The following is a 27221-nucleotide window of genomic DNA, read 5'->3' on the forward strand; positions in this document are numbered from 1 at the left end:
ACAAAGGATCTGTTCTTTGAGGGAAAAGTGGTGCAGGCGGCATATGATATCTCGAGGCCGGCAGGGTCCGATAGCTTGGGACCTAGGGCTCTATGTATGCGGTCAAACTCTGGTGCCTCCGGAATGTCCCAGCCCGGCAGTAAGTGAAACACCGCTGACGCGGTCCCCGCTAGATCCTCCGTCTCAGCAGACTCCGAAAGGCCCCGCAAATTATTGTGGCGGCTCCTGTCCTCCAGCTGTAATTGCATGGTCATGGTGGTCTCATTGTGGGAGGATTAAGCCGCCTCAAGCGATCGTACCCGTTCCTTCACGGATGATGAATTGGCCTCACCGGCAGGCAGGCGGTTGGACACCGCCTGCACCTCCTCTCTGACGGCCTGCCAGTCTCTCCTGTGTGTCTCCTCAATCCTGTCCACTAGCAACTCTATTATCCGCCTTGGTAGGTAATGCCAGTAGCAGGGATCGGAGCTCCACGTCCACCCTGAGAGCTAAGGGGTGAAAAGCTGTGCGGTCCCCCATCTGGCAGTTCACAGGAGCATAGGCCATATTTGCAGCGGTCTGCGGGGTCCCTGATCCTAGTAAGAAACAAATGATTTCCCCCGTAGCTTTGGAGGAGTTGGTGGAGGCGGTAGTGCCCTTCGTCTTCCTCTTTTTAGATTAAAGCATAGCCGATAAAATCAAGCAAAAAAGCCGGGTATACAGTGCGGCGGGCCGAAGCTCTCCTAAGAAGCATCTTTACCCGCTCATGTCCAAGCCACGCCCCCCCAGTGTTGTATTTCTGTCAAAATGGAGTCCCAGGGTGACAATTTCCCCACTGATCTTGTTTGTGCATCCGGGGCATCCGAATCACCTTCCGTAGCTTCTTTATCTGCAGCCCTTGAAACTTTAGCGTCCAAAGTTGATCTTATGATGTCACAAGGTAATGTTCAAAAACGGCCAATGCCCTCTCAGTCTTCTGATTCAGAGCCTGATATGGTTGCCACGGACACTACCCTCCCTGACGGATCCCTGTCTGCACACTCAGACGGGGAGGAGGAGTCCTCCGCTGAAGTGCGGGAACGCGCTTTGTTTGAAGCACTTGGTCGCTTCGTTAGGGAGACTTTGAACATTGATGATGAGCCCACCCAGTCAGGTAAGCTGATTTCCTTTGGGTCCTGCAAAGCCCAGAAATCGGGGCAGGTTTTCCCCTGCTCCGAGGAGTTTCATGATATCATGAACGAACAGTGGAGTCGTGTTAAGGACGTGCTGGTGGTGCCTAAGCGTTTTCAACGCAGTTATCCCTTTGCGGACCCTGTTTTCAATTACTGGACGATGTCACTTAAAGTGGACCACACTGTTTCCAGGTTGAATAAATCCACGGTGGTTCCCATGGAGGATTCCCCGGTGTTCAAAGACCCGATGGATAGGCGCGTGGAGACGCTTTCCCGCCACATGTACTTGGTGGCGGGCTCACTCCTCAAGCCGGTGTTCGCTTCCGTGCTGGTCTCTGGTTACGGAATGGATTTAGGTGGATTAAGGTGCTTAGGCGCAACTTGGTGCCTGAGTCGGTTCCTCCGAATCTCATTGAGCTCACGGACCAAATGGCCCAGGCCATGGTGTTTCTGTGTGACCCTAGACGAGGCTCCCTTAGTCGCAACATTGTCTGCGGTGGGGATTGCACTTCGCCGCATAGTGTGGCTGAAGAGCTGGTCGGCTGACTATGCCTCTAAAACGGCCGTGTCTGATATCCCCTATTTGGGGAAACACCTTTTTGGGGACTCCTTGGATGAGATGGTCAAGGGTCTCACAGGGAGTAAGAGTACCCTCCTGCCCCAATCCGCGAAGGGTAAATCACCCCGCACGCGGCGGGGTTCTTCCTTCAAGGCGCATCGGGGGCCCTTTCGTGCCTCAGGGGCGCAGGAAAAAGGAAAATCCTTTAAGGCCTCCGGCGGGAACAATAAGCCCTGGTCTGGTAAACCCAAGGTGGGTCAGTCCGTTGCTCTGGCCCAGTCTTCTTCCGCATGTAGGGACGCCCTCACCCGTTTCAAGGGTGGGGGGACATCTGCGTTACTTTCAGGAACCCTGGTTGTCCCTGATTCAGGACAGATGGGTTCACGAACTGATTGATTCAGGGTACAAGCTCGAATTTCGATCTCGCCCCTGTAGACAGATTCTTTCCATCAAATCTCCGTCTGTCTCTCGATCGCCTGACGGCTCTCAAGGGGGCAGTGCAAGATCTTCTTGCTCATGGCGTTATTGTCCCGGTTCCACAGCGGGAGAGTTTTTGCGGGTTTTGTTTGAACCTGTTCACAGTGCCCAGGAAGGAGGGCATGGTTCGTCCGATTCTGGACCTCAAGTCACTAAATCGCTTTGTGCGGGTGCAGAAGTTCCGGATGGAATCCATCCGGTCGATGGTGGCGTCTTTAGGTCAAGGGGATTTTCTGGCCTCCATCGATTTAAAGGATGCGTATCTGCACATCCTGCACATCCCTATCTACGAAGGTCATCAGCGGTATCTCCAGGTGTTCGGGTGGACCATCAGCTTCCAGAAGACAGCATTGACCCCATGAGTGCATTTGCAATATCTGGGAATGGTCCTGGACTCCGCTCAAGCGAAGGTTTTTCTCCAGAAGGAAACACTTCAGACTTTGCAGGGCGAGATCAGGTCCCTCAGAGACAACGTTCTCTCCTCCCTGCAGACCTGCATGAGGTCCCTGAGGCTGATGGTTTCAGCTTTCGAGGCGATCCCGTTTGCCTAGTTTCACACAAGGACTCTTCAAGCAGAGTTTCTTGCCAAATGGTACATGAATCCCCAGTCCTTGGACAGGAGGGTTTGTTTGAACCATCTCACGAGGACAGCGCTTTCATGGTGGCTTCTGTAACCCACTCTGAACCAGGGCAAGTCCTTTATGCCTCTCTTGTGGACAGTGATCACCACGGATGCCTGCCTGATTGGCTGGGGTGGAGTACTGGACACTCTTTGTGCCCAGGGGACATGGTCTTCGGAGGAATCCTCCTTGCCGATAAATGTCCTGGAGCTCAGGGCGATAACATTTTGCCTGCTCCATTGGGTGACTCGGTTGCGCGGTCGCCCAGTTCGTGTTCAAACCAACAATGCCAGGGCTGTGGCTTACATCAATCACCAAAGGGGCACCAGAAGTGCCCAGGCGGCCAAGTGGCTGAGATTCTGTCTTGGGCCGAGGCACACGTTCCAGCTATCTCTGATGTTCACATTCCTGGAGTGGAGAACTGGCAGGCGGACTATCTGAGTCGTCGGTCCTTGGATCAGGGGGAATGGTCCCTGCATCTGGAGGTGTTTCAGCTCCTGTGTGCCCCGGTGGGGGACTCCAGGCGTGGATTTGTTCGCGTCTCGTCTCAACAAAAGGTTTGGAAAAGGTTTGTGGCCTGGGCTCGAGATCCTCTGGCAGACGCCACAGACTTATTCCTGATTTATGACTTTCCCCTGATCCAACTGTTGTCCAGGTTACTCCGCAGGTTGGCGCTGAAACGGGTACAAGTGATTCTGGTGGCCCCAGACTGGCCTCGTCGGTCTTGGTACGCAGACCTCGTCAAGATGGTCGTTGGGCCTCCCTGGGGGCTACCTCTGAGGGAAGCTCTGCTGTCTCCAGGACCAATCTTCCACCCTGCTTTACGGTCTCTGGCTTTAATGGCATGGCCGTTGAAGGCCAGGTGTTGAGAGACAGACGTCTCTGATGCGGTTATTCCTACCTTGCTGAGAGCTCGGAAGGCTTCCTCCAGGAAGATTTATCATCGTACCTGGAAGGCGTACATTGCCTAGTGTGAGTCGCGGGGGTTGCATCCTCGCTCCTTTTAAGTGGCGAGGGTCCTAGCTTTCTTGCAGAAAGTTGTGGAACAGCGTTTGGCGTTGATTAAAGGTCAGGTGTCGGTCTTGGCCATTTTCTTCCAGCATCCCTTGGAGACTAAGGCTGGCCATACACTATACAATTTTCTTGTTTAACTTTGCTTTAGATTTACCAAAACCATGTGATATAGGGTCAAACCTAAACACTTTCAATGTGTATGCAATCTGGCAGGCCCTTGCACTACATAGTTTAAGGTAAATCTAAAGGAAATTGAATAAGGAAATTGTATAGTGTATGGCCAGCTTTATTCCCTGATTCGCACCTTTCTTCAAGGGGTGCATCATCTGGCTCTTCCGTGGAGGGCTCCTTTGCCTCCGTGGGATTTGAATATGGTTTTGACGTGATGGCATCCTCGAATGCTTCCTTTGGCCGAAAAAGTTTTGAGCGTTTGTTGAAGAGACATGTTTTCTCTTCTTGGGGTGAATTTGTTGTTCTGGGGTTAGCTCCTGTTGGTTGAGCTTTTGTTGCTCTGTAGGCCACGTTTTGTTTTGGCCTTGTTGGCACGTTACTGTTCTGTTGGTTGCATCTTTTCCCACCTCTCACACCTGCACTGCTTTGGGACATCCCAATAGTGAGGAAACTTGGAAGAGGCTACATCTGTCAGAGAACATAAGAGAAAATAGAATTTTTGTAAGAACATACCATAAAATTATTTTCTCTGAGTCCTCTGACAGACGCAGCCCCCACCGCTCCATTTTGGGGTTGTTTGTCTTCCTGTACTGCTTGCTACAAAACTGATTAGTAAGCTTTAAGTGTCTGAGGGTAATGTCGAGAGGGACAGCCCCTAAGGTGTGTCTAGTTAAAGATTTTTAATTTCGTTTCACTACCTAGCCTGCTCCTGCAGAGGGCGCCATTACCCAATAGTGATGAAACTTGGAAGAGGCTACGTCTGTCAGAGGACTCAGAGAAAATAATTTTACGGTAAGTTCTTACAAAAATTCTATTTTTTTTTTTTTAATTTTCCTCCTCTCACCTTCCAGGACGGCAACACATGACAAATGAGAGGACCACCCTACAGGAAACACAATCAGTTCACAGCTGTTAAAAGGCCCCACCCTTCCTTTTGTCCCTCAGTATTGATTGTGTTTCTCCTACAGCGAAACATTTTTTTTTATTTTCTCTGACCTGAAGTCTTTGAGTTGGATGGTCCCCCTGTGAGGCAGGTTCAGGAACGCCGGTGAGGGCCGCACTCTTCCTGCACGCCTTTCTGGGCTTCTCACGGGTTGCCTCGGTGACCGAGGCAGTTGGTCACAACTGTGGTGGTCCGCTCTACAGAAGGGGTCTCCTCCTTTCCTCCCCTGCAGGCAGGCACCACGCTGGAAAGTTCGGCCGCAGGACATAGCGGCGGCCTTGGGAGGACTCAGCGTACTCCAAGCCTCGTTTTGAAACCGGAACTTGCGGTTTGTACAAGGTAGAGGCGAAGCATGCGCAGCGCAACCCGGAAGAGGGAGTCAAGCGCAGAGGGGACACCGGACCCACATAGCGGCGGTAAGGCGGCAGACTCTCCAGCTAACAGAAGCCAGAAAGCTGCCTGTGTGAAGCCTGCCACAACCCACCTCATGGAGAAGGAGGAGGGAAAGATGGCGCAGGTGGCTGCAGGCAAGAGTAAATCGAGGCATGGTAAGTGCTGTTTCCTTATTGTGGGGTAATACCAGTTGCAAGCTTAGTCCTTGGTACTTCCCATGCTCTCCCCCTCAGGGGCCTGTGGCCAATTTATTGTAGGGCAGGAAGAGTGATGTTGTATTTGTCTCCTCTTCTCTTGCAGAATCCCCAGGTGGAACCCAGAAGGCCTCTGATAAACCACCCCCTGTATCCACTAGCACTAGCTCCTCTAAGAATTGTGGGGAGAGATTGCCCAGATCTCACACCAAGCCCTTTTGTTATAGGTGTATTAACAAACTGGCTGGTAAAGAGGCCTCAGGGTTAATGGAGGATTTCCCTAAATCTGTTCAAGAGGAAATGCTAGCCACTATCCAGTCCTTTTACACCTCTGTAGCTTTAGCCCAGGTAACCGACCCGGATGAGCTAACCCCTAAAGAGGGCCCTTCTTAGAAGAGTTTACTTTCCAAGGCGGGGCTGTCTGCTTTTCTGCCTGGTTCTCAGGGTCTTCCCCTAGCTCAAGCTAGGGAAGAGGAGGACTTGGGAGAGGCAGAAAGTCAGGCAAAGCCTAAGCTTAGCTCTGGGGAGGAGGTTGATGTGGACTCAGATAGTGAGACAAAGTTAAACAGAAATCTGTTTGGTCTGGAAAATCTGGAGGGACTCCTTCAAGCTATTTATGCTACGGAAGAAATCCCAAAACCCCCCCCCCCCCCCTCAAGGAGACCTCGGGCACAGGATAAGATGTAAAAGGATTGGTTAAAAACCAGTCCAAATTATTTCCTGTTCACCAGTCTTTGAAAGATTTAATTCTTCAAGAATGGGAGGTTTCTGAAAGGTGTTTGGTCAGACCAAAGACGTGGAAAAGACGATTCCCCTTTAAAGAGGAAGAGGTGCACAAATTCCTAAAGAGTTCAAAATTGGACGCCTCCCTGTCTCAGGTGACTAAGAGGTCTGACCTCTCCTTTGAGGACACAGGGAGTATCGGAGATGCCATGTACCGTAAGTCAGAATCTCTGCTAAAGAAAGCCTGGGAATGCCAATTCATCCACTAAGGCCCCTGCCCTGGCTGCTACTTGCGTAGCTAGGAATGCAGATTTCTTAGTATAGAGAAACTTACAAAACACCTTTCACAGGAAGGAAGTCTCAGGAGGTGTTGGATTCCCTTTCGGTTATAGGGAAAGCGGTCGCCTACCTGGCTGATGCAGCGGTTGAGCCAGTGATAGCCTCAGGTAGGACCCGCGCTCTCATTAATTCAGCTAGGAGAGCCATTTGGGTAAACGCTTGGGAAGGCGACTTTACTTCAAAGGTGAAGCTGTATGGTCTACCTTTTGAAGGGTCCTTGCTGTTTGACCCAGGCCTGGATAAAGTTTTGTCCAGGTCCTCTGCGAAGGGGAAGAAATTTCCTAGCAAGCCCAAAAGGGAGAGATATAGGAAATGTTTTCGTAGCCTCCTGGGGCAAAGTCAAAAAAGAACCCAGTAAGAAGTGGGGCTTTGGTAGAGGTAGGCAAAGAAGTAATTTGCTCTTCCCCTCTCCAGGCTCAAGGACAAAAGATACTAAGTGATGCCAGAGTCAAAGTGGGGGGCAGACTGTCTCATTTAATTTCCCAATGGGAGGAAATGTCAGTCAGTCCATACATTTCTCACCTCACTCACGAAGGCTACCGCCTAGAATTTTCGTCCATACCCCCACTGGAAGTGACTTTAACACATCCTCCAAAGGATGTACTAAAATGGAGAGCCATTTAAATGGCATTCAATAACTAGCAAAACAACTAGTGATAGTTCCCGTGCCAGAAAGTCAGCTTCGCCAAGGCTTTTATTCCCACGTGTTTGTACAAGAGGTTTTCAATGGAAGGTATTTATGCAGTTCGCAAAAACCTGTTGAAAAATGTGTTTGACTACTCTGGATCTCAGGGATGCCTACCTACATGTTCCAATTCATTCGGAACACCAAGCCTTTCTGAGATTTGCAGTGGTTACCAAAGAGAGGATTACGCATTGGCAGTTCAGGGCACTCCCCTTTGGTCTAGCAGCCAGTCCAAGGATTTTTACCAAGATCCTGGCAGAAGCGGTGGCCTATCTTCATCTTCAAGGAATAGCTTTGATTCCTTACCTGGACGATCTTCTGATCTTTGATCCATCGGCGGACCAAGTGAGAGCAAACACCCAGTAGGTGTTAACAGTCCTACAGACGCTAGGCTGGTTGGTCAGCATGGAAAAGTCATCCCTGGAGCCGGCCCAGGTTCAGACCTATTTAGGGTACCGGATAGACTCACGGGTACAAAGTCTTTTCCTTATAAGGGAAAAGGTGGAAAAGGTAGTCTCTTCGGTAAGAGGGCTGATGGTCGCCCCCCTTGTACTCCAGGAGAGAGATCCTGAGAGTTTTGGGGCTCATGTCTGCCAGCATCCCAGCAGTAGTTTGGGCGCAGTTACCCTTGAGACCTTCAATTCTTCCACCTTTCCTCCTGGGACAAAAAGGTTGAGTCCCTGGACAAAAGTGTGATCCTCACCCCTCAGGTAAAAGCCTCCCTGAATTAGTTGTCAATACCAAGCAAGGAGAGCAGACCTTGGGGTCAATGGAGCCCTTTGAAAGTCATCACAGACACAAGCACCTGGGGGTGGGGGGCTCATCTAGGGGGAGCCAAAGCACAGGGCACCTGGGGCAAGGAAGTAGCCCAGTCCTCTTCCAGTTTCAGAGAACTCAGAGCAGTGGGCGAAGCTCTAAGAGCTTTCGAGAATTAAATTTTAGGCATGGCAATTCAGGTCTGCTCCGAAATGCTACAGCAGTAGCTTACCTGAATCACCAAGGAGGTACCAAGTCCAGACCCCTGTTGGAACTCGCCAAGGAAATCCTGTCGTCCATTCACATAAAAGGGGAAAGCAACTGGGAAGCAGATTTCCTCAGCCGCCATTCAATAAGACAGGGGTAGTGGGAGCTGAATCCGAAGGTATTTCAGACACTAGTTTGGAAATTAGACTACCCAGAAATAGACCTATTTGCCAGCCCACAAAACAGAAAGGTAAGGAGATTTTTCTCCCTTTCATGGGAAAGAGGGATGGTGGGCCTGGAAGCTCTGGCCCAGATATGGCAGTTGGAGTTAGCCTATGCCTTCCCTCCTCTAACTCTAATCCCTCGAGTTTTACAGAAACTCAGTCGTTCCCTGGGCCTCCACCTCCTCCTGATTGCGCCATGGTGGCCAAGGAGGTCGTGGTTTGCGACCCTGAGGGCGCTATCAGTGGCACCTCCTTGGAAGCTTCCGAACCTTCCAGACCTACTGTAGCAGGGTCCAGTTTTGCATCCCAGGCAGAGTTCTTACAGTTTGACGGCCTGGTTAGTGAGCACCAGATCTTTAGATTAAAGGGTTGAAGTCATAAAGAGTTATAGACCCACTCCTCTTGAGCAGGAAACCAGTAACGATGAAAATATACTTCAAAGTTTGGAAAACATTTTGTACTTGGCGCAGGCAAAAGCAGATTTCTGCCACCTCTGTCCCCATAATCTTGGGTTTCATACAAGATGGGGTAGAAAAGGGTGTGGCGGTTAACACCCTTCGGGTACAAATAGCAGCTCTCTGTTTTTCTAGACGCGAGACTTGCAAAATAACCTTTAGTTAAAAGATTTTTGACAGCCAGGGATAGAGCTACCTCCATCACTAGTGACAGGTTACCTCCTTGGGACCTGACCAGGGTTCTAGAGACGTTATCTAGAAACCCTTTTGAACCTAGAGAAGAGGTTCCCTTTAAGTTTTTGACCCTAAAACTAGCCTTTTAGCTCTCGAAACAGCTAAAAGGGTAGGGGACTTACATGGTCTCTAATTAAAGAACCATTTATTTTGATTTTACCAGATAGGATTATCCTCAGGCCAGATCATCTATATCTGCCCAAAGTAGCATCTTCCGTTCACAGAACACAGGAGATAACTTTTCCATCCTTTTGTGATAGTCCTAAGAATGAAGGGGAAATTTAAATTTCATTGTTTAGATGTGAGGAGATGCCTCCTCACTTATTTACAGATGACCAGGGAGTTTAGGAGATCTAATCACCTTTTGATCCTCTTCTCTGGACCAAGGAAGGGACTGCAAGTGTCTAAACCTTCAGTCTCTAGGTGGATCAGACAAGCCATTACCATGTCATATGAGTTTTTAGCTATTCCTGCACCAGCAAAACTGAAAGCACACTCAACCAGAGCACTGACAACCTCCTGGGCCGAGAAAGCAGGCACTTCCTGGGAACAGATTCGTAGTGCAGCCACCTGGTCCAGTCATGACACCTTCCTGAAGCACTACCGAGTGGAGGTACTGTCTCAGCAAGACCTAGCCTTTGGCCGAAAGGTACTACAGGAGTTGGTCCCACTATAAGGTATGCCTGTGGTTATTTTATTATCCTCTCATGTGTTGCCATCCTGCTAGGTGAGAGGAGAAAACCCGACCGTTAGACTTACCAGTAATGGTGTTTCTAGGAACCTTCCAGGATGGCAGGCTTACTTCCCTCACTGTTAAAAGGGTGAGGAAAGAATGTAAACAATAGGTGGTAAGTAACTAAGTGATTGTATATCCCTTGTGAATCGGTTGGAGAATTACTTTTTTACAACTGAGGTACAAGGGGAAGGGTGGGGCCTTTTAATAGCTGTGAACTGATTGTGTTTCCTGTAGGGTGGAGCCTCTCATCTCTCATGTGTTGCCATCCTGGAAGGTTCGTAGAAACACCATTACTGGTAAGTCTAACGGTCTGCTTTTTTTTTTTTTTTTTGGATTAAGTTCATTTTCATTGCAATTCATGTGATCATTCTTCATTCTGGAGTAGATGCAAATTGCCATTATAAAAACAGAGGAAGCAGACTTTGTGAAAATGAATTATGTCTTTCTGAAAACATTTGGCCAGGGATGATGGTAACTACTACTCTTAAACCATAGCTCTAAAGACCAACCATACAAAAAAAAAAGGGCTGTATATTGTAACATGTCAGTAATGTAGTCCCTAAATGTCCGCACTAAATTACAAAGTGTGTTAATGCTAATGTATAATTCCTCAAAAAAAAATACCAAAAGTCAGTGCAATATAAATGTTCAATTATTATAAAAATGTAGGATACTAGGCATGGAAAAACGTTACCACACCTATGGGGCAGTCCCTGAACGCATACACTCACTCACTCTGCTATAGGATTCAGTTTGTTTCTGCCCAGTTTAGGAGTAGGAACTAGTTCCTGGCTTGACTTTGGTCTTAGCTTGTTTTTTTTATTTTAAAGGGAACCTTTGTTAAAATGTTAATTTTTTAGCTAGTTATCTTCCTAAGAGAACTGCAATCAACAGCCGCACTGGGTTTCGGACTGGATATCCTAGATCCTTAAGGTCTCCCAGTATGGCTAGCAAGCGTGTGCAGGTTATAGCCCCGCGCTAGGCCTCGCCATGACAGAGCCCCAATGGACAGGGGGTTGGCCCGCCGGGACGCACATGACCTGGTTTGGCCTGAGTAACAGCATGCCCCTTGTCCGTCAGCACCCCCAGGTAGTCTGTCCGGAGTGGCGCCCACCCGATTGTTGTCCCCCCCCCCCCCCATAGCTCTTGCAGTCTCGGGGTGGACGTGGACCCCTCCTTGGGATGGTTGGACCCCCGGGTTACCATCTGTTTCCCCCAGCCCCTCTAGCAGTCATGGTGGTCTTTTGGCCCCAACCTACCCCCATGCCCCCCTCCCGGGGTTAGGTAGGAGCTGGCTTTGCCACTTGCTCTGGTAAGGGGGGGGTGGATGCGGTTGTTGCTGACCGGGCTGTCCAAATTGCACACGGGGGTTTTTGAGCATGTTCCAGGCCCCCTGGGGGTTAGTGACTGGGGCAGGGATGTTCTTTGGGCTCCCTGCAGTGGTTATAGGCTTGGGGGGGAGCGGATGTTTCTTCATCCGTGGGTCTGCACCTCACGTGTCTTGGTCGCGCCAAAAATTTAGTCCGTGGCTTTGTGGCCTACTTGCGTCTGTCTGGGTACCTGACCAAGCTGACCGGGTGCCTGACCAACCCGACCGATTGCCTGATCTTGCTGACCGAGATGAGGTGCCTGACCAACGGATGCCTCATGTGGCCAGATCGGGCCAAAAATTACGGCGTCTGTAGCTCCATCAGCCTACTCACGGCTGACGGAGCTGGCTGTCTGAGTCATTGACCAAGCTGTCTGGGATACTGATCAGGCTGTCCGAGCTGCTGATCAGGCTGACAGAGCTGACGGTGGACTCGCGACCAGATCGGGCCCAAAATTTAGGCTGCGGCTTTGCGGCCTACTTGCGGCTGGCTGTCCGAGCTGTTGACCAGGCTGTTTGAGCTGCTGACTGGGGTGATAGAGCAGCATATGGGTGTCCACCCCCCCCCCCCCCAGGGGGTGGACATATAGACTGCCTGGTGCCTCCCTTGAACTGGGGGGCGCCATGCGGGCATTGTTGTGTGGGGGTACTCTGCCTGTGTGTCTGCATCATGGCGGACCCCCTCTTCCACTTTATAGGGGGCTATATCCTTTTATTTCATTTATGATGGGCGACCCTTAGGTCTAATAGGGGTCTTTTTGTGGAATTTTATCCGGTGTCTCCTTGCGGGACTGTGGTCGGCGACCTCCCCTGCTTGTTATGTTCTCAGGGTGGGCTTAGCATATAGCGACTCTACTGGGTTTGCGTCCTCGCACTTTGGGTGCTCTGGGGTGAGGATGATTCTTTTCTTACTGCACATGTGCATTCAAGGGCGCTGGTGGATGCACTGATTGTATCGGTGCAGAAAATTTTTAACATGGGGGGCCGCCGGTCCCCTCGGGGCCAGCAGATCCCCTAAAAGCGGCAAAGGTACTCCCTTTTCCCGCCTACTGTGACAAAATTGTCGCGAGTTAGTGGAGTTGTTCTAAACGCAATATTGGTAACCACACATGGTGTGGCTAAAAAGCTGGTCTGCAGACCAGGCTTCTAAAAAGGCTCTATCAGATCTCCCCTTTGCAGGGGACCGCCTATTCGGGTCTTTGTTGGATGAACTGATCAAAGGACTCACAGGTGGGAAGAGTACTCTTCTTCCTCTATCGGCTAAGGGCAAGTCACCGCGTAATAGACGGGGCCCTTATTTTTAAGCACACAGGCGGCCCTTTTGGTGCGCAGGAGAAGGGACCTAAGCCATTTAGGTCATCTGGGGGTTCCAAGAAGACGTGGTCAGGTAAGCCGGGAATAGGCCCCTCCAGATCTGCGGACAAATCTCTGTCTGCATGAAGGGTCGCCCTCACCCGTATCTGGGGTGGGGGAACGTCTTGGTTTCTGTCCGGAACCAGGGACCTCCTTGATTCAGGACAAATGGGCCCACGAGCTGCTCCGATTGGGTTACAAGATCGAATTGAGGTCCAGACCGTCGGACAGTTTCTTCCTGTCCAATCTACACCTATCTTCAGATTGGTTAAGGGATCTACAAGAGGCGGTACAAGATCTGCTGTCACAAAGGATGATTGTGCCGGTTGCCTGTCGGGAATGCTTTCAAGGGTTTTATTCAAACCTGTTTACTGTTCCCAGGAAAGAAGGGAAAGTGCGTCCAATTCTGGACCTCAAGGCTCTTAATCGCTTTGTGCAGGTACAGAGGTTTCAAATGTAGTCCATTCGCACAGTAGTGGTGTTCCTACACCAAGGGGACTTTTTGGCCTCTATCGATATCGAGGACGCATATCTGCACATCCCTATTTACGCTGGACACCAGCGTTTTCTTTGCTTCGCTGTAGGAGAGAAACATTATCAATTTTTGGCGTTACCCTTTGGTCTCGCCTCCACCCCCAGGGTCTTCACCAACATGTTCGCTCCGGTATTGGCATTACTGTGACAGCGAGGGATTGCGGTACTAGGGTACCTGGACAATCTCCTCTTAAGAGCAGACTCCCACTCAGTTCTGGTGGTGTCAATCACTGTACAGACTCTGCAAGAGTTCGGTTGGACCATCAGTTTCAGAAAATCTGCTCTGGTCCCAGCCTCCAAAATGGTTTATTTGGCACTGACTCTGGACTCAACCTCTGTGAGGGTGTTTCTTCCCCAGGAAAAGCTGCAAAAGTTCCAGAGGGCGATACAGTTGCTGCTATCCAGCACTCTGTCCTCATTGCGGACTTGCATGCGAGCTCTGGGCCTGATGGTGTCTACCTTTGGGGCGGTTCTGTTTGCTCAGTTCCACATGAGACCTCTGCAAAGGGGTATTCTTGTCAAGTGGAACAAGGATCCAAAATCTTTGGGCAATCGGATTCGGTTGAGTCAAAACGCAAGAAGTGCTCTTCTGTGGTGGCTCTGTTCCTTGGCCCTATGTCAGGACAAGGCCCTTCCTTCCATTGTATTGGACCGTGGTATCCACGATGCCCACCTGTCAGGTGGGGGGGGAGGGGGGGGAGGGGGGGAAGCTGTGTGTCCAGGGGACCTGGACTCTGAAAGAGTCCAGACTTCTGATCAATATTCTGGCTTGAGTCACTGGATAAATCGTCTGCAGGGTTGTCCAGTTCGGGTTCAATCAGACAATGTCACAGCCGTGGTTTATGTCAATCATCAAGGGGGCACCAAAAAAAATTTGTTCCAGCCCTCTTTGTCGTGCATATACCCGAAGTGGAGAACTGGCAGGCGGATTACTTGAGTCGTTAGGTGTTCGATCGGAGGGAATGGTCCCTGCACCTAGAGGTGTTTCACCTGTTGTGTGTCCAGTGGGGGACACCCAATGTAGACCTGTTAGTTTCTCGGCTCAACAAGAAGGTACAGAGGTTTGTAGCCAGGTCTCGGGATCCTCTGGCCGACGCCACAAACGCACTGCTGGCTCCTTGGGGTAAGTATCGGCTGATCTATGCATTTTCTCTTCTGAAACTTCTGCCAAGGCTTCTGCACTGAATAAAGGTGGAAGGGATTCCGTTCATTCTGGTGGCCCCAGACTGGCCTCGCCGGTCTTGGTATGCAGATCTAGTAAGGTTGGTCGCCGATGCTCCTTGGAGACTTCCTCTCAGGGAAGATCTGTTGTCTCAACCTTCCATCTCGATCTTCCATCCTGGTTTACAGTCGCTGGCTTTAACGACGTGGCTGTTGAAAGCCAGGTATTGAAGGATAGGGGTCTTTCTGACTTCAGTGATTTTTACACTGTTGAAGGCTACAAAATCTACCTCCAGTAAGATTTATCATCGTACGTGGAAATCGTACATCGTTATGGTGTGAATCGATTAAGGTGCATTCACACTGGCTTTCTTCCAAAGAGGGGTTGAGCAGCGGTTGGCCTTGGGTACTATTAAAGGCCAGGTGTCCACTTTAGCTGTATTTTTTTTCAATGCCCTTTAGCTACGCATTCTTTGATTCGCACTTTTATCCAGGGAGTTCATCATGTGGCTCCTCCGATACAGTCCCCGTTACCTCTGTGGGATCTTAACTTGGTACTGTCTGTTCTTCAAAAATCTCCCTTTGAAATCTTAGGGAGATTCCTCTGCTTACACTGTCATGGAAGGTAGCCTTTTTGGTGGCTATTACCTCTGCCCGCAGAGTGTCTGAATTGGCGGCGCTGTCCTGCCGTTCTTCTCTGGTGGTCCACAGAGATTATGTGGTACTTCAACCTAATCAGTTGTTTCTTCCTAAGATGGTTTCTGATTTCCATTGAATGAAGACTTTGTGCTGCCTTCACTCTGTCCTAAGCGCAAGCATCCCAAGGAAATTGCCTTGCATTCTTTGGCTGTGGTTCGGGCAATTAGGGTTTGCCTGGTGGTTACTGAGTCTTTCAGGAAATCTACTCTTCTTTTGTACTCACAGTAGGACCTCGGAAAGGATTGGCTGCGTCTGCTGCGACCATATACAGATGGATCAGGCAGACGGTGGTACAGGCGTATTAACTTAAGGGGCAGGTTACACCTTTCCCTGTGAAGGCGCATTCTGCTAGGGCGCTGAGTGCCTCTTGGGCCTTTCGCCATCAGTTGTCGGTAATACAAGTTTGCAAGGCGGCAACATTCACTAAATTCTACAAAGTAGATGTGTTGGCATCCTCGGATGCTTTTTTTTGGTCGCAAGGTTTTGCAGGCTGCTGTTTAAAAGATCAATTTTTTTATTTTTGAGGGTGTATGTTTCTAGGTGAGCTCCAGTTGTTCCTGAGTGAGTTCCATGTCACCTGGTTGGCTAAGTTTAGCCTTTGGGGAATTACGTTCTTTCTTTGCGTTGTTTTCCCACCCCTCATGCAAATATTGCTTTGGGACGTTCCAATAGTAAAGAAGAATATGGAGCTGCGTCTGTCAATGAACGATAGAGAAAACTGGATTTTTGACTTACTGTAAAAATCCATTTCTCTGAAGTTCATTAACAGACGCGGCACCTGCCCCTCTATTTCTGAGTGGGTTGGGTTTTTTTTTTTACTTCTGACACTGCTTGGAAAAAAACTGAATCCTATAGCAGAGTGTATGGGTGAATGCCTTCAGGAACTGCACCATAGGCGTGGAAAGATTTTTTTTTGCTGCCTAGTGTCCTACTCCTGTAGAGGGCAGCATAACTCAATGGTTAAGAAGAATATGGAGCTGCGTCTGTCAATGAACTTCAGAGAAAAGGACTTTACGGTAAGGCAATGATGGGCACTAATAGGCTGTACTGATGGACACTGATAAGGCAGCACTGATCGGCACTTGTGGGGACTGATAAGGCAGCACTGATGGGTGACACTGATAGGTTGCCCTGATGGGCAGCACTAATGATGGGGCACTAGTTGGCACTGATAGGTGGCACTGGTTGACATTGATGGCACTGGTGGGTACTGATGGGTGGCACTGGTGGGCACTGGTAGGTGGCACTGACCTGCACTAGTAGGTGGCACTGGTAGATGGCACAGGTGGGCACACATGAGGCAGCAGTGTATTTTCCTCTTCAGGACCGTTGTCCCTCTGACAGCAGCCGGCGATCAGCTTTTTTTTTTCTCCTCACGCTGTCAGCGTAAGTAAAAAAAAAGCTGATTACTGGGTCTGTTTACATCCCATGATCAGCTGTCATTGGCTGACAGCTGATCATGTGGTAAGGGGTCGGGACCAGGGGTCTCATGGACTCACTGATCACAGAGCGAGCCCCCCACGCCCGCAGGCAGCTCATGCACGGGAGCACGTAAATGGACGCCCTCACGGCAATTTATGCCCACACTGTAGCCATCTTTCGGCTATAGCAGGTGCAGGAACAGATTAAAAAAAAAAGAATCACCTGCATAGCAATGTCATATTGTGCTAGTATGCACTGCATACCAGCACAATATGTGAGACTTCTCTTAAAACGAAGCCCTCCAGCGGACAGGACTTAAAACGAAGCCCTCCAGCGGACAGGACTTCCATCTTCCCCCGGTCTTTCCTCCGGGCTCGTGGCCTCCAGCTAAAGGAGTGGTCAGGGCTGCAATGGTGTCACTCCCGCATATGCAGTTGCCTACAGGAGCATGCTGCTCGGCTGCAGCACAGCACTCTGAAGGTCCGGCACGGTATGCCGGACCTTCAGAGCATATGCGCCCATGACTTCCCTAACTGCATGCAGTGTATCTCCTAAACTGTGCAAGATTAGGACATATTCACTGTACCTACAGGTAAGCCTTATAGGCTTATCTGTAGGTACAAGTTAAAAAACTGAGTTTACTACCACTTTAAGCAATACTTGTGACTTGGTCCCCATTGGCAGCAGTACACGATTATTACAGCTTACTTGTATTTTATGTATCCACGTATTAGGTGACTGAGATTAACAAGGCTTCTAAGGATGGAGAGCTGTATGCTGTGCTTGGTGAACCTTCAAGGAAAGCGGAGAAAACCGCAGATCCACCTGAAGATGGATTTGTACCTGCCTCTCAGCTGCCTACGGTGTGTTAAAGTATTCTAGAGAAAACACCCTTTTTCATAAATCTGTAATTTTGTAATTATTTTTTGATATTTTTAAAGCGGGTGCCATGCAAAAAATGATTAGTAATATTGGAGCATTCGATAAATGAGCATGTTTTCTATTGTCCGTGTCTGCTAAATGAGCGTTTTGAAAACCCTGTACTTCCTGTATGGCTGTTTGTGCTGATTTGCTGTAGATATACTGTAACTCAAACCACATAAAGAACCGAATCAAAGCAAGGTCAGATTGAGTAGATAACAGTGAGAAAACAGAGCGAGGCCAGCTTGGGTAGGGGAACACCGCTTTACTTGGGTGGCATGTGATTTTACATTTTCCACTTTTATTAGTCATTAAGATCAGATATCTTTAGGGGAATTTGGGTTGTGACTCAAAATACCCAGTTTCCCTGCCATTTAGTTAAAAAGTTATCATTAGTTTAATGTATATTTCTCTTTCGTTCACTGACGGACACAGCTCCATATCTTCTTGACTAGTGGGTTTATGCTGTCCCCTATGTAGGACACTAGGCAGAAAAAAGTTTGACTACACCTATAGAGCAGTCCCAGGCGGTATACTCCCACTTCCTGCAATAGTTCGTCGGCTTTTTTTTCTGCCTAGTCAGGAGTAAGGACCTAGTTACTTGCTGGGATCTCTGGTCCTGGCAATTTTTTCCTTTTTAAACTTTTTTTTCCTTCTTTTATTATTTTCTGTTCCTGTAAGAACTACAATCAATTCGGTTCCTGTGAGAACTACAATAAACTGTCGGACTGGATATCCTAGATCCTTATGGTCTTTCCAGTCCGGCCAGGGAGTGCGACCCGACCTTAGCTCCGCGCTGGGTCAGCTGCGACATAGCCCCACTGGACAGGGGCTGGTCGGCGAGTTAAACGCCTCACGGGAATGCATAGCCCTAGTCACGACCTGAGTCGCAGCGTGCCTCTTGCCCACAGCATCCCCATTCCAAGATGGTGCTGTGGTCTGCCTGGAGTAGTGCCCACCCAAGGTGTGGTGAGTAGTGTCCCCCCCTCCTCTCTGGTGGTTTCTCAGGGTGGACGTGGGCCACTCACTGAGTTAGTGAGACCCGCAGTGCCCTTCCTTCCCATTTTACGCTCCCCCTTACTGTTGGGGTCCCCCCCCCATTCACCTATGCCTAGCTTCCTCCCCTCCCTGGGGTGGTAATGCCTGCTTTTATATGTGGGGGTGTCGAGCGGGTGCTGAGGGCTGGAGGGGGGGCGTGCCGCTGGCTGCGCAAAAGTGTTTTTTTTGGGGGGGATGGTCAGGGTGGGGGTCCCTAGCGGGGTCCCCCCTTACTGTCCACAGGTACCTGGTGGTCCGCTGAGGGTCCCGGGAGCCACATGGCTGCCACGTATAGCCGCCATTTTGTTGTGGATAGCTGCTGTATATCTCGGCGGCCATCGGTGGTGGGCCTCTAGTGGCAGTTCACTGAACTTCCTCTTTCTCTCTGATCACTGCACGGTGTGCAGCCTGACACTCTAAATTTGCTTCTGAGTAGAGGGTGGTGAGTCCCTGTGGGGGTTAAACGGTTCCTCTTTCTGCTATAGCAGTTTTGGTGCGCTGGGACTTGTAGTCCCGCTGGTGCAGCGGTGGGTTGGTACTTTTTACAGCATTTTTTAGACTTTTTGCTCGCGGTCACAGGTTAACCCATGGAGTCCCTGGAGCACGTGTCACCACTTGACCCCCTCTCAGAGGCTGCGGTGTCCCAGTCCGCTATGACGGCAGTCCTGCAGTCACTAGTGTCCAAGGTAGATATGGCCCTCCAAAATAGGATGAGCAAAAACATTTCCCGCCTTCACCTGCATCCTCTGCCTCTTCAGACTCTGAGGCTGATTTGGCCGCCACGGAAGCGACTCACCCTACTGGGTCTGCGTCCATGCAGCCTGAGTGCTCTGATAGTGAGGATGATTCCTCTTCCACTACAGCCGCGCTTGAAAAGAAATAACACCGCTCAGGCTAGTCAAAGTCCACAATTCAAGGTTTGGTGCTGAACTTTGGCTCGCCACCAGGAGAAACATAAAAGAAGAATATGGTCGCACACCACCACGGAATCCAATGAAAAAAAAAGTTCCTTTATTCACATAAGTGGTACAAGGTACAGCAGGGTAGGATAGTAGAGAACAAGCATGTAGCAGTCGTGTGAAATACGTCTACTGTCCTACCCTGCTGTACCACCTATGTGAATAAAGGAACTTTTTTCATTGGATTCCGTGGTCTTCTTTTATGATGCTCTGTTTGTGTTAGTGCGGGAAACTTTGGAATTTGGAGGACACAGCTACTGCTGCATTGGCTGCGCAAGTGCAATTTGGTACCCGCAGAACCTCCAAAGCGGCAAAGGTATTCCCCTTTTCCTGCCTATAGACAAGCCCACTTCTGCCTGAAGGGGCGCCCTCACCCGAATCTGGGGTGGGGGGACGTCTTCGCTTTTTTCCGGATCCGTGGACCTCATTGATTCAAGACAAATGGGTCCTCGAGTTGGTTCAGTCCGGTTACAAGTTCGAGTTTTAGTCCTTGCCTCTGGCAAGGTTCTTCCCTTCCAACCTGCGTTTGTCCGCAGATCGCCTGCGATGCCTTCTGGGGGCGGTACAGGACCTGCTTTCACAGGGTTTCATTGTCCCGGGTCCGGAATCGGAAAGCTTTCAGGGGTTTTATTTAAACCTATATACTGTTCCCAGGTAGGAAGGCAAGGTCAGTCCAATCCTTCACCTCAAAGCCTTGAACCACTTTGTGCAAGTTTAGAAATTTCGAATGGAGTCCATTCGCACAGTGGTGGCGTCCCTTCATCAAGGGGATTTCCTGGCCTCTATCGATCTCAAGAACGCTTACCTTCATATTCCAATATATGTCAGGCATCAGCGTTTCCTTCGCTTTGCCGTGGGCGAGGAGCACTGAATTTGTGGCGTTACCTTTTGGTCTCGCCTCGGCTCCTCGGGTGTTCACAAAAGCTTTGGCCCCGGTGTTACCATTGTTAGGGCAGAAGGGGTTTGCGGTACTGGGGTACTTGGATAACCTCCTTCTGCATGCAGAGTCTCCGAATGCCTTGAAAGACAGTCTGGACATTTTGGTGCGAACTTTGCAGGAGCTGGATGGAAACTGAATTTCCAAAAATCTGTTCTGGTCCCCTCCACCAAACTAGACTATCTGGGGCTGACCCTGGACACGGCCTCAGCCCCCGGGTGTTTCTTCTGGAGGTGAGACTCCAGAAGCTGCAGGATGCGATATGGCTTCTGTTGTCCAACTGTTGGTCATCTCTCAGGTTTTGAATGCAAGTGCTGGGTCTGAAGACCTTCGAGGCGGTTCTGTTTGCTCAGTTCCATACAAGATCCCTAAAAAAGGAGATTCTGGCGAAATGCAACAAGAACCCACAGTCTCTAGACAATCTGATCCTGTTGAGCCGGTGTACAAGGGGGTTCTTGATATGGTGGCTCTGCTCCCTGGCGCTTCAACAGGGAAAATCTTTTCTCCCCCTGTACTGGACAGTGGTCACTGCAGATGCCAGCCTGTCTGGGTGGGGAGGTGTCTTGGGCACGGAATGTGCTTAGGGGGGTTTTGACTCTGAAGGAGTCCAGCCTGCTGATCAATATCCTGGAAATTCAGGCGATCAGGCTCTGCCTGACCCAATAGATGGATCGCCTGCAGGGGTGCCTGGTAAGGATCCAATCATACAATGCCACGGCCGTAGCATATGTAAATCATCAAGGGGGCACCAGAAGTGTCCTAGCGGCCCGGGAAGTAGCCGGCATTCTAAGGTGGGCAGAATGCTTTGTTCCGGCCATCTCTGCTGTGCATATTCCAGTGGTGGAAAATTGGCAGGCGGACTACCTCAGTCGGCAGATGTTCGATCAGGGAGAATGGTCTCTCCACCAGGAGGGGTTTCATCACTTGGGTCTCCAGTGGGGGACTCTCAATGTGGACCTGTTGGCCTCTCGTCTCAACAGGAAGGTGCAGAGGTTTGAAGCAAGGTCTCGGGATCCTCTGGCCGATGTTACAGATGCCCTGGTGGCTCCTTGGGGGTCAGTATTGTCTGATATACGCATTTCCTCCGCTAACTCTTCTGCCAAGACTCCTGCAAAGAATCGGGGCAGAAGGGTTTCCCGGTCATCCTAGTGGCTCTGGACTGGCCTCACAGGTCCTGGTACGCAAACCTAGTACGGTTGGTCGCCGATGTCGCCTGGAGACTCCCTCCGAGAGATCATCTGTTAGCTTAAGAGCCGATCTTCTATCCTTCAAACGCCATGATTATTGAAAGCCAGGTGCTGAAGGATAGAGGTATGTCTGAATCAGTGATTCCTATGCTGTTAAAAGCTTGGAAATCTACTTCTAAGAAGATCTATTTTCGAGCCTGGAGGGCATACATCACTTGGTGTGAGTCTCGGGGGGGTCTCCCCCCGTCCTTTTTCGGTGTCTCGTGTCTTGGAGTTTCTCCAAAGAGGCATAGATCAGTACTTGGCCTTGGGTACCATTAAAGGCCAGATATCTGCCTTAGTGATTTTCTTTCAGCGCCTGTTGGCCACGAATCACTTGGTTCACACCTTTTCTCAGGGGGTTTGCCATCTGGCTCCCCCAGTAAGGTCTCTGTTACAAGAGGAAAGAAGCGCAACGCCTTCTAAGTGCAGTAAGACATTTAATGTAGAGTAAAGCAAGTAGTACACTCACATTACACAGGTGAATAAGAGGCACATCAGCTAGAATAGTCAGTCATTTGGGGCATCACTGGAGCGGGTCCTGGTGGTGGAGGCAGGGGGTCCCGGTGAGAGAGGCAGGGGGGTTCCTCCGCATTCGATCTGGCGGCCTCGGTGGTGTCTGTGGGCTCCCTGTCAGCTGGTGGAACGCCGGCACTCGTGGGTCCTGGGATCCTGACGTTACTCCTGGCGGTGATGCAGGACGCACCTGCCTCTCTCACCAGGACCCCCAACCTCCTCCACCAGGACCCACCTTTTAAAAATATTTGTGCGGTTTCTATGCTTACTCTGTCACAGAAGGTAGCCTTTTTGGTAGCTATTACCTTCCGCACGCAGGGTGTTGGAGTTGACTGCACTGTCTTGTCGTTCACCTTACCCAGTGGTTAACAGACAAAGTGGTGGTTCATCCCTGTCAGTTGTTCCTGCCTAAGGTCATCTCTGGTTTCCATTTCCATGACATCCTTACGTTCTTTGGATGTGGTTCAGGCAATCAGGGTGTACCTGGCGGCGACTGTTTTGTTGTGAAAATCGGATTCTCTTTTTTTTTCTTTATGGATGATCCCCGTAAGGGGCTGGCTGCGTCTGCTGCTACCATTTCCAGACAGATCAGGCAGACGGTGATTGCAGGCCTATTCCATTAAGGGTCAGGATCCTCCTTTCCCTGTTAAGGTGCATTTAACGAGGGCACTTAGTGCCTCTCGGGCCTTCGGTCATCAAGTGTCGGTTGAGCAGGTTTGCAATGCGGCTACCTGGTCGTTCGTGTACACTTTCACAAAGTTCTGAAGAGGCGGATGTGTTAGCGTCTGCAGATGCTTCTTTTGGCCGCAAGGTTTTGCAGGCCGCTGTTGCAGAGGATTAGTCCTCTTTGAGGGTGTATTTTTTTCTCAGGTGAGCTCCAGTTGTTGGTTGAGCTTCTGTTTTTACCTGGTAGGCTACGTTTAGCTTTTGGGAAGTTTGATCCATGCTGTGTTCTTCCCACCCCTCATATTGACACTGCTTTGGGACGTCCCAAGAGTCAAGAAGATATGGAGCTGTGTCCATCAGTGAACGAAAGAGAAAATTGGATTTTTGTCTTACTGTAACATCCTTTTCTCTGATGTTCACTGGCAGACACCGCAACCACCCCTCTAATGAGTTGGATTTTATGTTCTTCCGACACGACTTGTTACAAAACTGATGAGTTATAGCAGGAAGTGGGAGTATACCCCCTGGGAAAGCCCTATAGATGTAGTCCAACTTTTTTCCGCCTATTGTCCTACTCCTGTAGGGGGCAGTATAAATCCAAGAGTCAAGAAGATATGGAGCTGTATCCGTCAGTGAACATCAGAGAAAAGGATTTTACGGTAAGACAAAAATACAGTTCTTTTCTGCATAGTATATAAACTGCTGGTCACTGTAGACCTGAGATAATTTAAAGTCAATGGGTTGCTTTAGATTTTTGGAAAGACGACCATCTTAATCGTACAGTGCAGGACACAGGAAAAGCATTTATAGACATGAGGTTAAAGGCTTGTACCTTCAGGTGATTGGACACTAGCAAAGCTTTCAAGGACACACCCCCTGGGCACCTTCCCTATAACCCTAACCCACTCTGTGAATCCCTTTTGCTAGTGTACTTAGGTGATAAACCTCTTCTTTGCAGAAAAATCATACTTGGATTACCTCTACTAGAAAGCAGCCTTTTGGGTTGCTATTGAGTTGGCGGCTCTTTCTTGTAAGGATCTGTTCCTCATATTTCACAAAGAAAAGGTTGTCTTAGGCTAGGTTTACCTCTATACGGTTGCAGTTGATTCAGTTTTCTGGTACATTTAGCATTTTTGGATCCACTTTTTTGATGCATTTTTGCAAACGGTTTTCACGTGTTTTTTGCTTTTTTTTAATTGTTATTTTGTTGTTGTTAAGGAGCGGGTGGTTGCTGCGTCCTTAACCAATAAGTCATCAGCTGCCAAATAAAAAATAAGAAAAAAAACTGCCCGTTGGGTCTGGTATGGATTTTGAGGGAAAACCAATGCCACATTTTTTTAAAAAAAATGCCATAAGGGCCCCCACAAAGTCTATACCAGACCCTTATCCGAGCATGCAGCCCGGCTGGCCAGAAAAGGAGGCCACATGCTCTTAACATGGGGGGGTGTGCTTTAGGGCAGCGGAGGCTCTGCCCCCCCCCCCCCCCAAAGCACTTTGTACCCATGTTAATAGGGACAAGGGCTTCTTCTCCACGAACCTGGCCATGACCCCACTCCTTGTGACGTTGACAGCCAGGGACATGCTGGGCCGATGACATCACAAGGGGGTGGGGTCACTATTCAAGAACTGTCAAACGACGAGAATGGACCTTTTTTATTTTTATTGGGTCAGGGGTGGTGGTGGGCATCGTGAATAACTTCGGGTGACGTTTTTTTTATTTATTTTTTTATAAGAAAATTAACTGTTTTTTTTTTTTTTTTTACACTTTCTTTGGTAAATGAGAATGCGCCTGGTATGGTTCAGGAGGGGGGTGGGTGCACTAGCTTGTCCCCCCCCCCCCCCACGTTTCCTGGCTTACCGGGCTGCATGCTTGAATAAGAGTCTGGTATGGATTGGGGGGGGCCCCACGCCATTTTTGTCTTATTTCTTTCTTTGCCAGCAAATCTTTTTTTTTTTTTTGTTTTTTTTTTCATTTAGCTGTTGTTAAGGACGTGGTGGCTGCCCGCTCCTTAAGCCAGGTGCACACAGGCTGAATCTCTGCATCCGACTGACTCCCGATCAGCGCTCTCAGCCAAAGGCAGAGAGCGCTGATCGGAGTGTTCTGGCAGGGGGACCAACAACAGCTCAGCGGGGGAGATGGCTGAGCTAACCTTGCATGATTAGTACAGTGGCTCCAATCAGAGCTGACAGCTTTTTTTGGGGGTTGAACGAAAAATAACAGTGTGTACCAGGCTTTAACAACTGGCTACACAGTTTAAGGAGAGAGAGAGGAAAAAAAAAAGCAAAACGCATGTAAAAACGCATCAAAAGTGCAACACTTGCATTTTTGGTGCGGGTCCATTGAAGTCTATTACATGCAAAATGCAATCTGCTGTGGAAAAAAAAACCTAGACTCACACCTCAATGAGAACATAGTCCTACCATCCCATCTTGTCTGCAAATTCCATATTTTGGAGTACAGTGCAAGACAGCCTGCCTTCTGTTCCTAGGTTACTCTGCACTATGCGTTTTCTCCTGCGACTTCAATGTTCTAAAAGGTGCAGGGATGTTTTCCTTCCTATCCAGCAGGTAGAGCAGCCTGGGCGTAAATGTGACTGCAGGAAATCCAGAGTAATGTGAACCTAGCCATACAAATTTCGATTGCGCTGTTTGTCTGAATTCAACTAGGCTTAAAATAAATATATTAGCCGTGTTGTATTTGATACTTATTGCATCCGTTTTTTTCCTCCTATACAGTTTAAACGAAAAAGAGTGGGTGCACCGTCTTTATTTCAGACTGCATCTAGTTTGCTGCAAAACACAAAGCCAACAGCAGAACCACCACAGACTAATCGTGGCTTCATAGAAGAGTCGGAACCCAGCAATGCTAATGCACTCCCTGTAAACACTGCAGGTACCAGTAAAATAAGCAGCCCAAGCAAAAAGCCCCATCTTAGTAAGAAGAAACAAGAGTTGGTCTCTGCAGCAGCCAAAGACTCACAAAACATCTCCAAGTTTTTTTCCTCTCAGGGTGAATCTAAGGTCTCAAAAATGTCAAAAAGTGAGAGTTCTACTGTATGTGAAAGCATTTCTACCAGTGTTCTCACTCAAAACCCGGACTCTTCTATTACCTCAGATGTGTTGAAAGAGAAGCAGATCAGCGATAAAGAAATTGTTGGACGTTTACCAGCTACAGACAATTCAGAAAACCCAACTGTCCAGATGCCGGGAAGAAATATTCTATTACAGAACTATAAAACTGCACAGGCGCTGGAGACAAAAGACCAGTCTAGCACTTTATTTGTACATAATTCAGACAGTATGGATGTTTCAGATCATCTCCAAGATTTGCATATCTCTAAAACAAGCACTGAGGATACCTTGACTCTGTGCCCATCACAAAACCAGGAATTATTGACTGGTTCTTCATGTCAGGAAAGGTTGAAGGAGTCTTTGAATTCTAGTAAAGTTCAAAACAATTCTAGGTAAGCATAGTTAGTTATATATCACACAGAACTGGCAGGTAGTGTGTGAGTCAGCGCTCACTGGCAGCTATAAGGTGGACAATAAGTGATCAATAACAGGAGGGGAAGTCCGCCGGACGAATGGATCCACAGGTGGATGGGAGTAGCACACAGTCACCGGCAGCTCCCAGGCAGGAAATCAGAATTTCATCAGACACAAAAACAGCAGAAAGAGGGCGCCTGGGTCAGTGTGATTGTAAAAACAAGCAACACTTTATTCAGATACACCTACATAAAAGTATCTTGCAAGCTGCACATAGGATGGATGTGGATCACTAATCAAGCAGCCAGCCATCACGAGGGATGAGAAGACCGCTGTGGGGATAAGCTTGGACCCTCCTAGAGTTATATAACCAGCGGCGTCTCCAGCTCGCATACCCGCTCTCACAGAGCTGGCAAGAGACCAAATCAGGGCGTGGGTGGGCTGCAAAGCATTTCTGGGGCGCCGCCTCCTTCTTCAGGCAAACCCGCCCTCCCTCTGAATGGGAAAATTGATGAGTGTCTGGACGATATCAATAAACAGCCAATCAGCATGGAGACTGGGCGTGGCTAGTCGCCCTATCAACAGGGCAATACTGGCTGCCTTTTATAGCTGCAATCCAATCTCCAAAGTGTATAACTGTCATAGCATGGCACAAGTGTACCTATAAGCACAGCGGGCAACAAGCTAAAAAGTATATAAAATAGAATAAAGGAAAATGGACATGATTACAGAAAATTCTTAAAAATTATATAAATGTCACCTGATCCGAGTGAACGGCTGCATAGTAACACATTTATGATAGTATTTTATTGTAAATGGTAAAAAATCGATTGATAACTATATATAAGGTGACCTCCAAATAAAATAAGATTTCAACACTAAAAAATACAAATGATAAATTAATCAATATATACACCAGGTGATAATAAAAACAAATATGAAATGAATGTCTGAAAATAACAAATGTGAAGAGAAAAAGAAAACAAAAAGGGGCGGGGGAGGGAAATAAATTAAAAATGGGGGGGGGGGGGGGAAGAGGAGAAATACTCTTAG

General features: G+C 49.0%; 2 protein-coding genes across 4 annotated transcripts in view; one reads left to right on the forward strand and one right to left on the reverse strand.

The window, feature by feature from the left end:
• Positions 1-27221, reverse strand: part of MYO15B (myosin XVB) — a 764404-nt gene that overhangs the window by 433019 nt on the left and 304164 nt on the right. The window lies entirely within an intron of this gene.
• RECQL5 (RecQ like helicase 5) overlaps positions 1-27221 on the forward strand; it is a 276003-nt gene that overhangs the window by 189850 nt on the left and 58932 nt on the right. For both annotated transcript variants that reach the window (XM_082273010.1, XM_082273011.1), the window contains 2 exons: positions 17154-17282; positions 25419-26146. In XM_082273010.1, coding sequence (XP_082129136.1) covers positions 17154-17282; positions 25419-26146 — 857 coding nt within the window. The remainder of the gene's footprint in view (positions 1-17153; positions 17283-25418; positions 26147-27221) is intronic.

Source organism: Pelophylax lessonae (genome assembly GCF_965119305.1).
Source record: "Pelophylax lessonae genome assembly, chromosome: 11".
Classification (NCBI taxonomy): domain Eukaryota; kingdom Metazoa; phylum Chordata; class Amphibia; order Anura; family Ranidae; genus Pelophylax; species Pelophylax lessonae.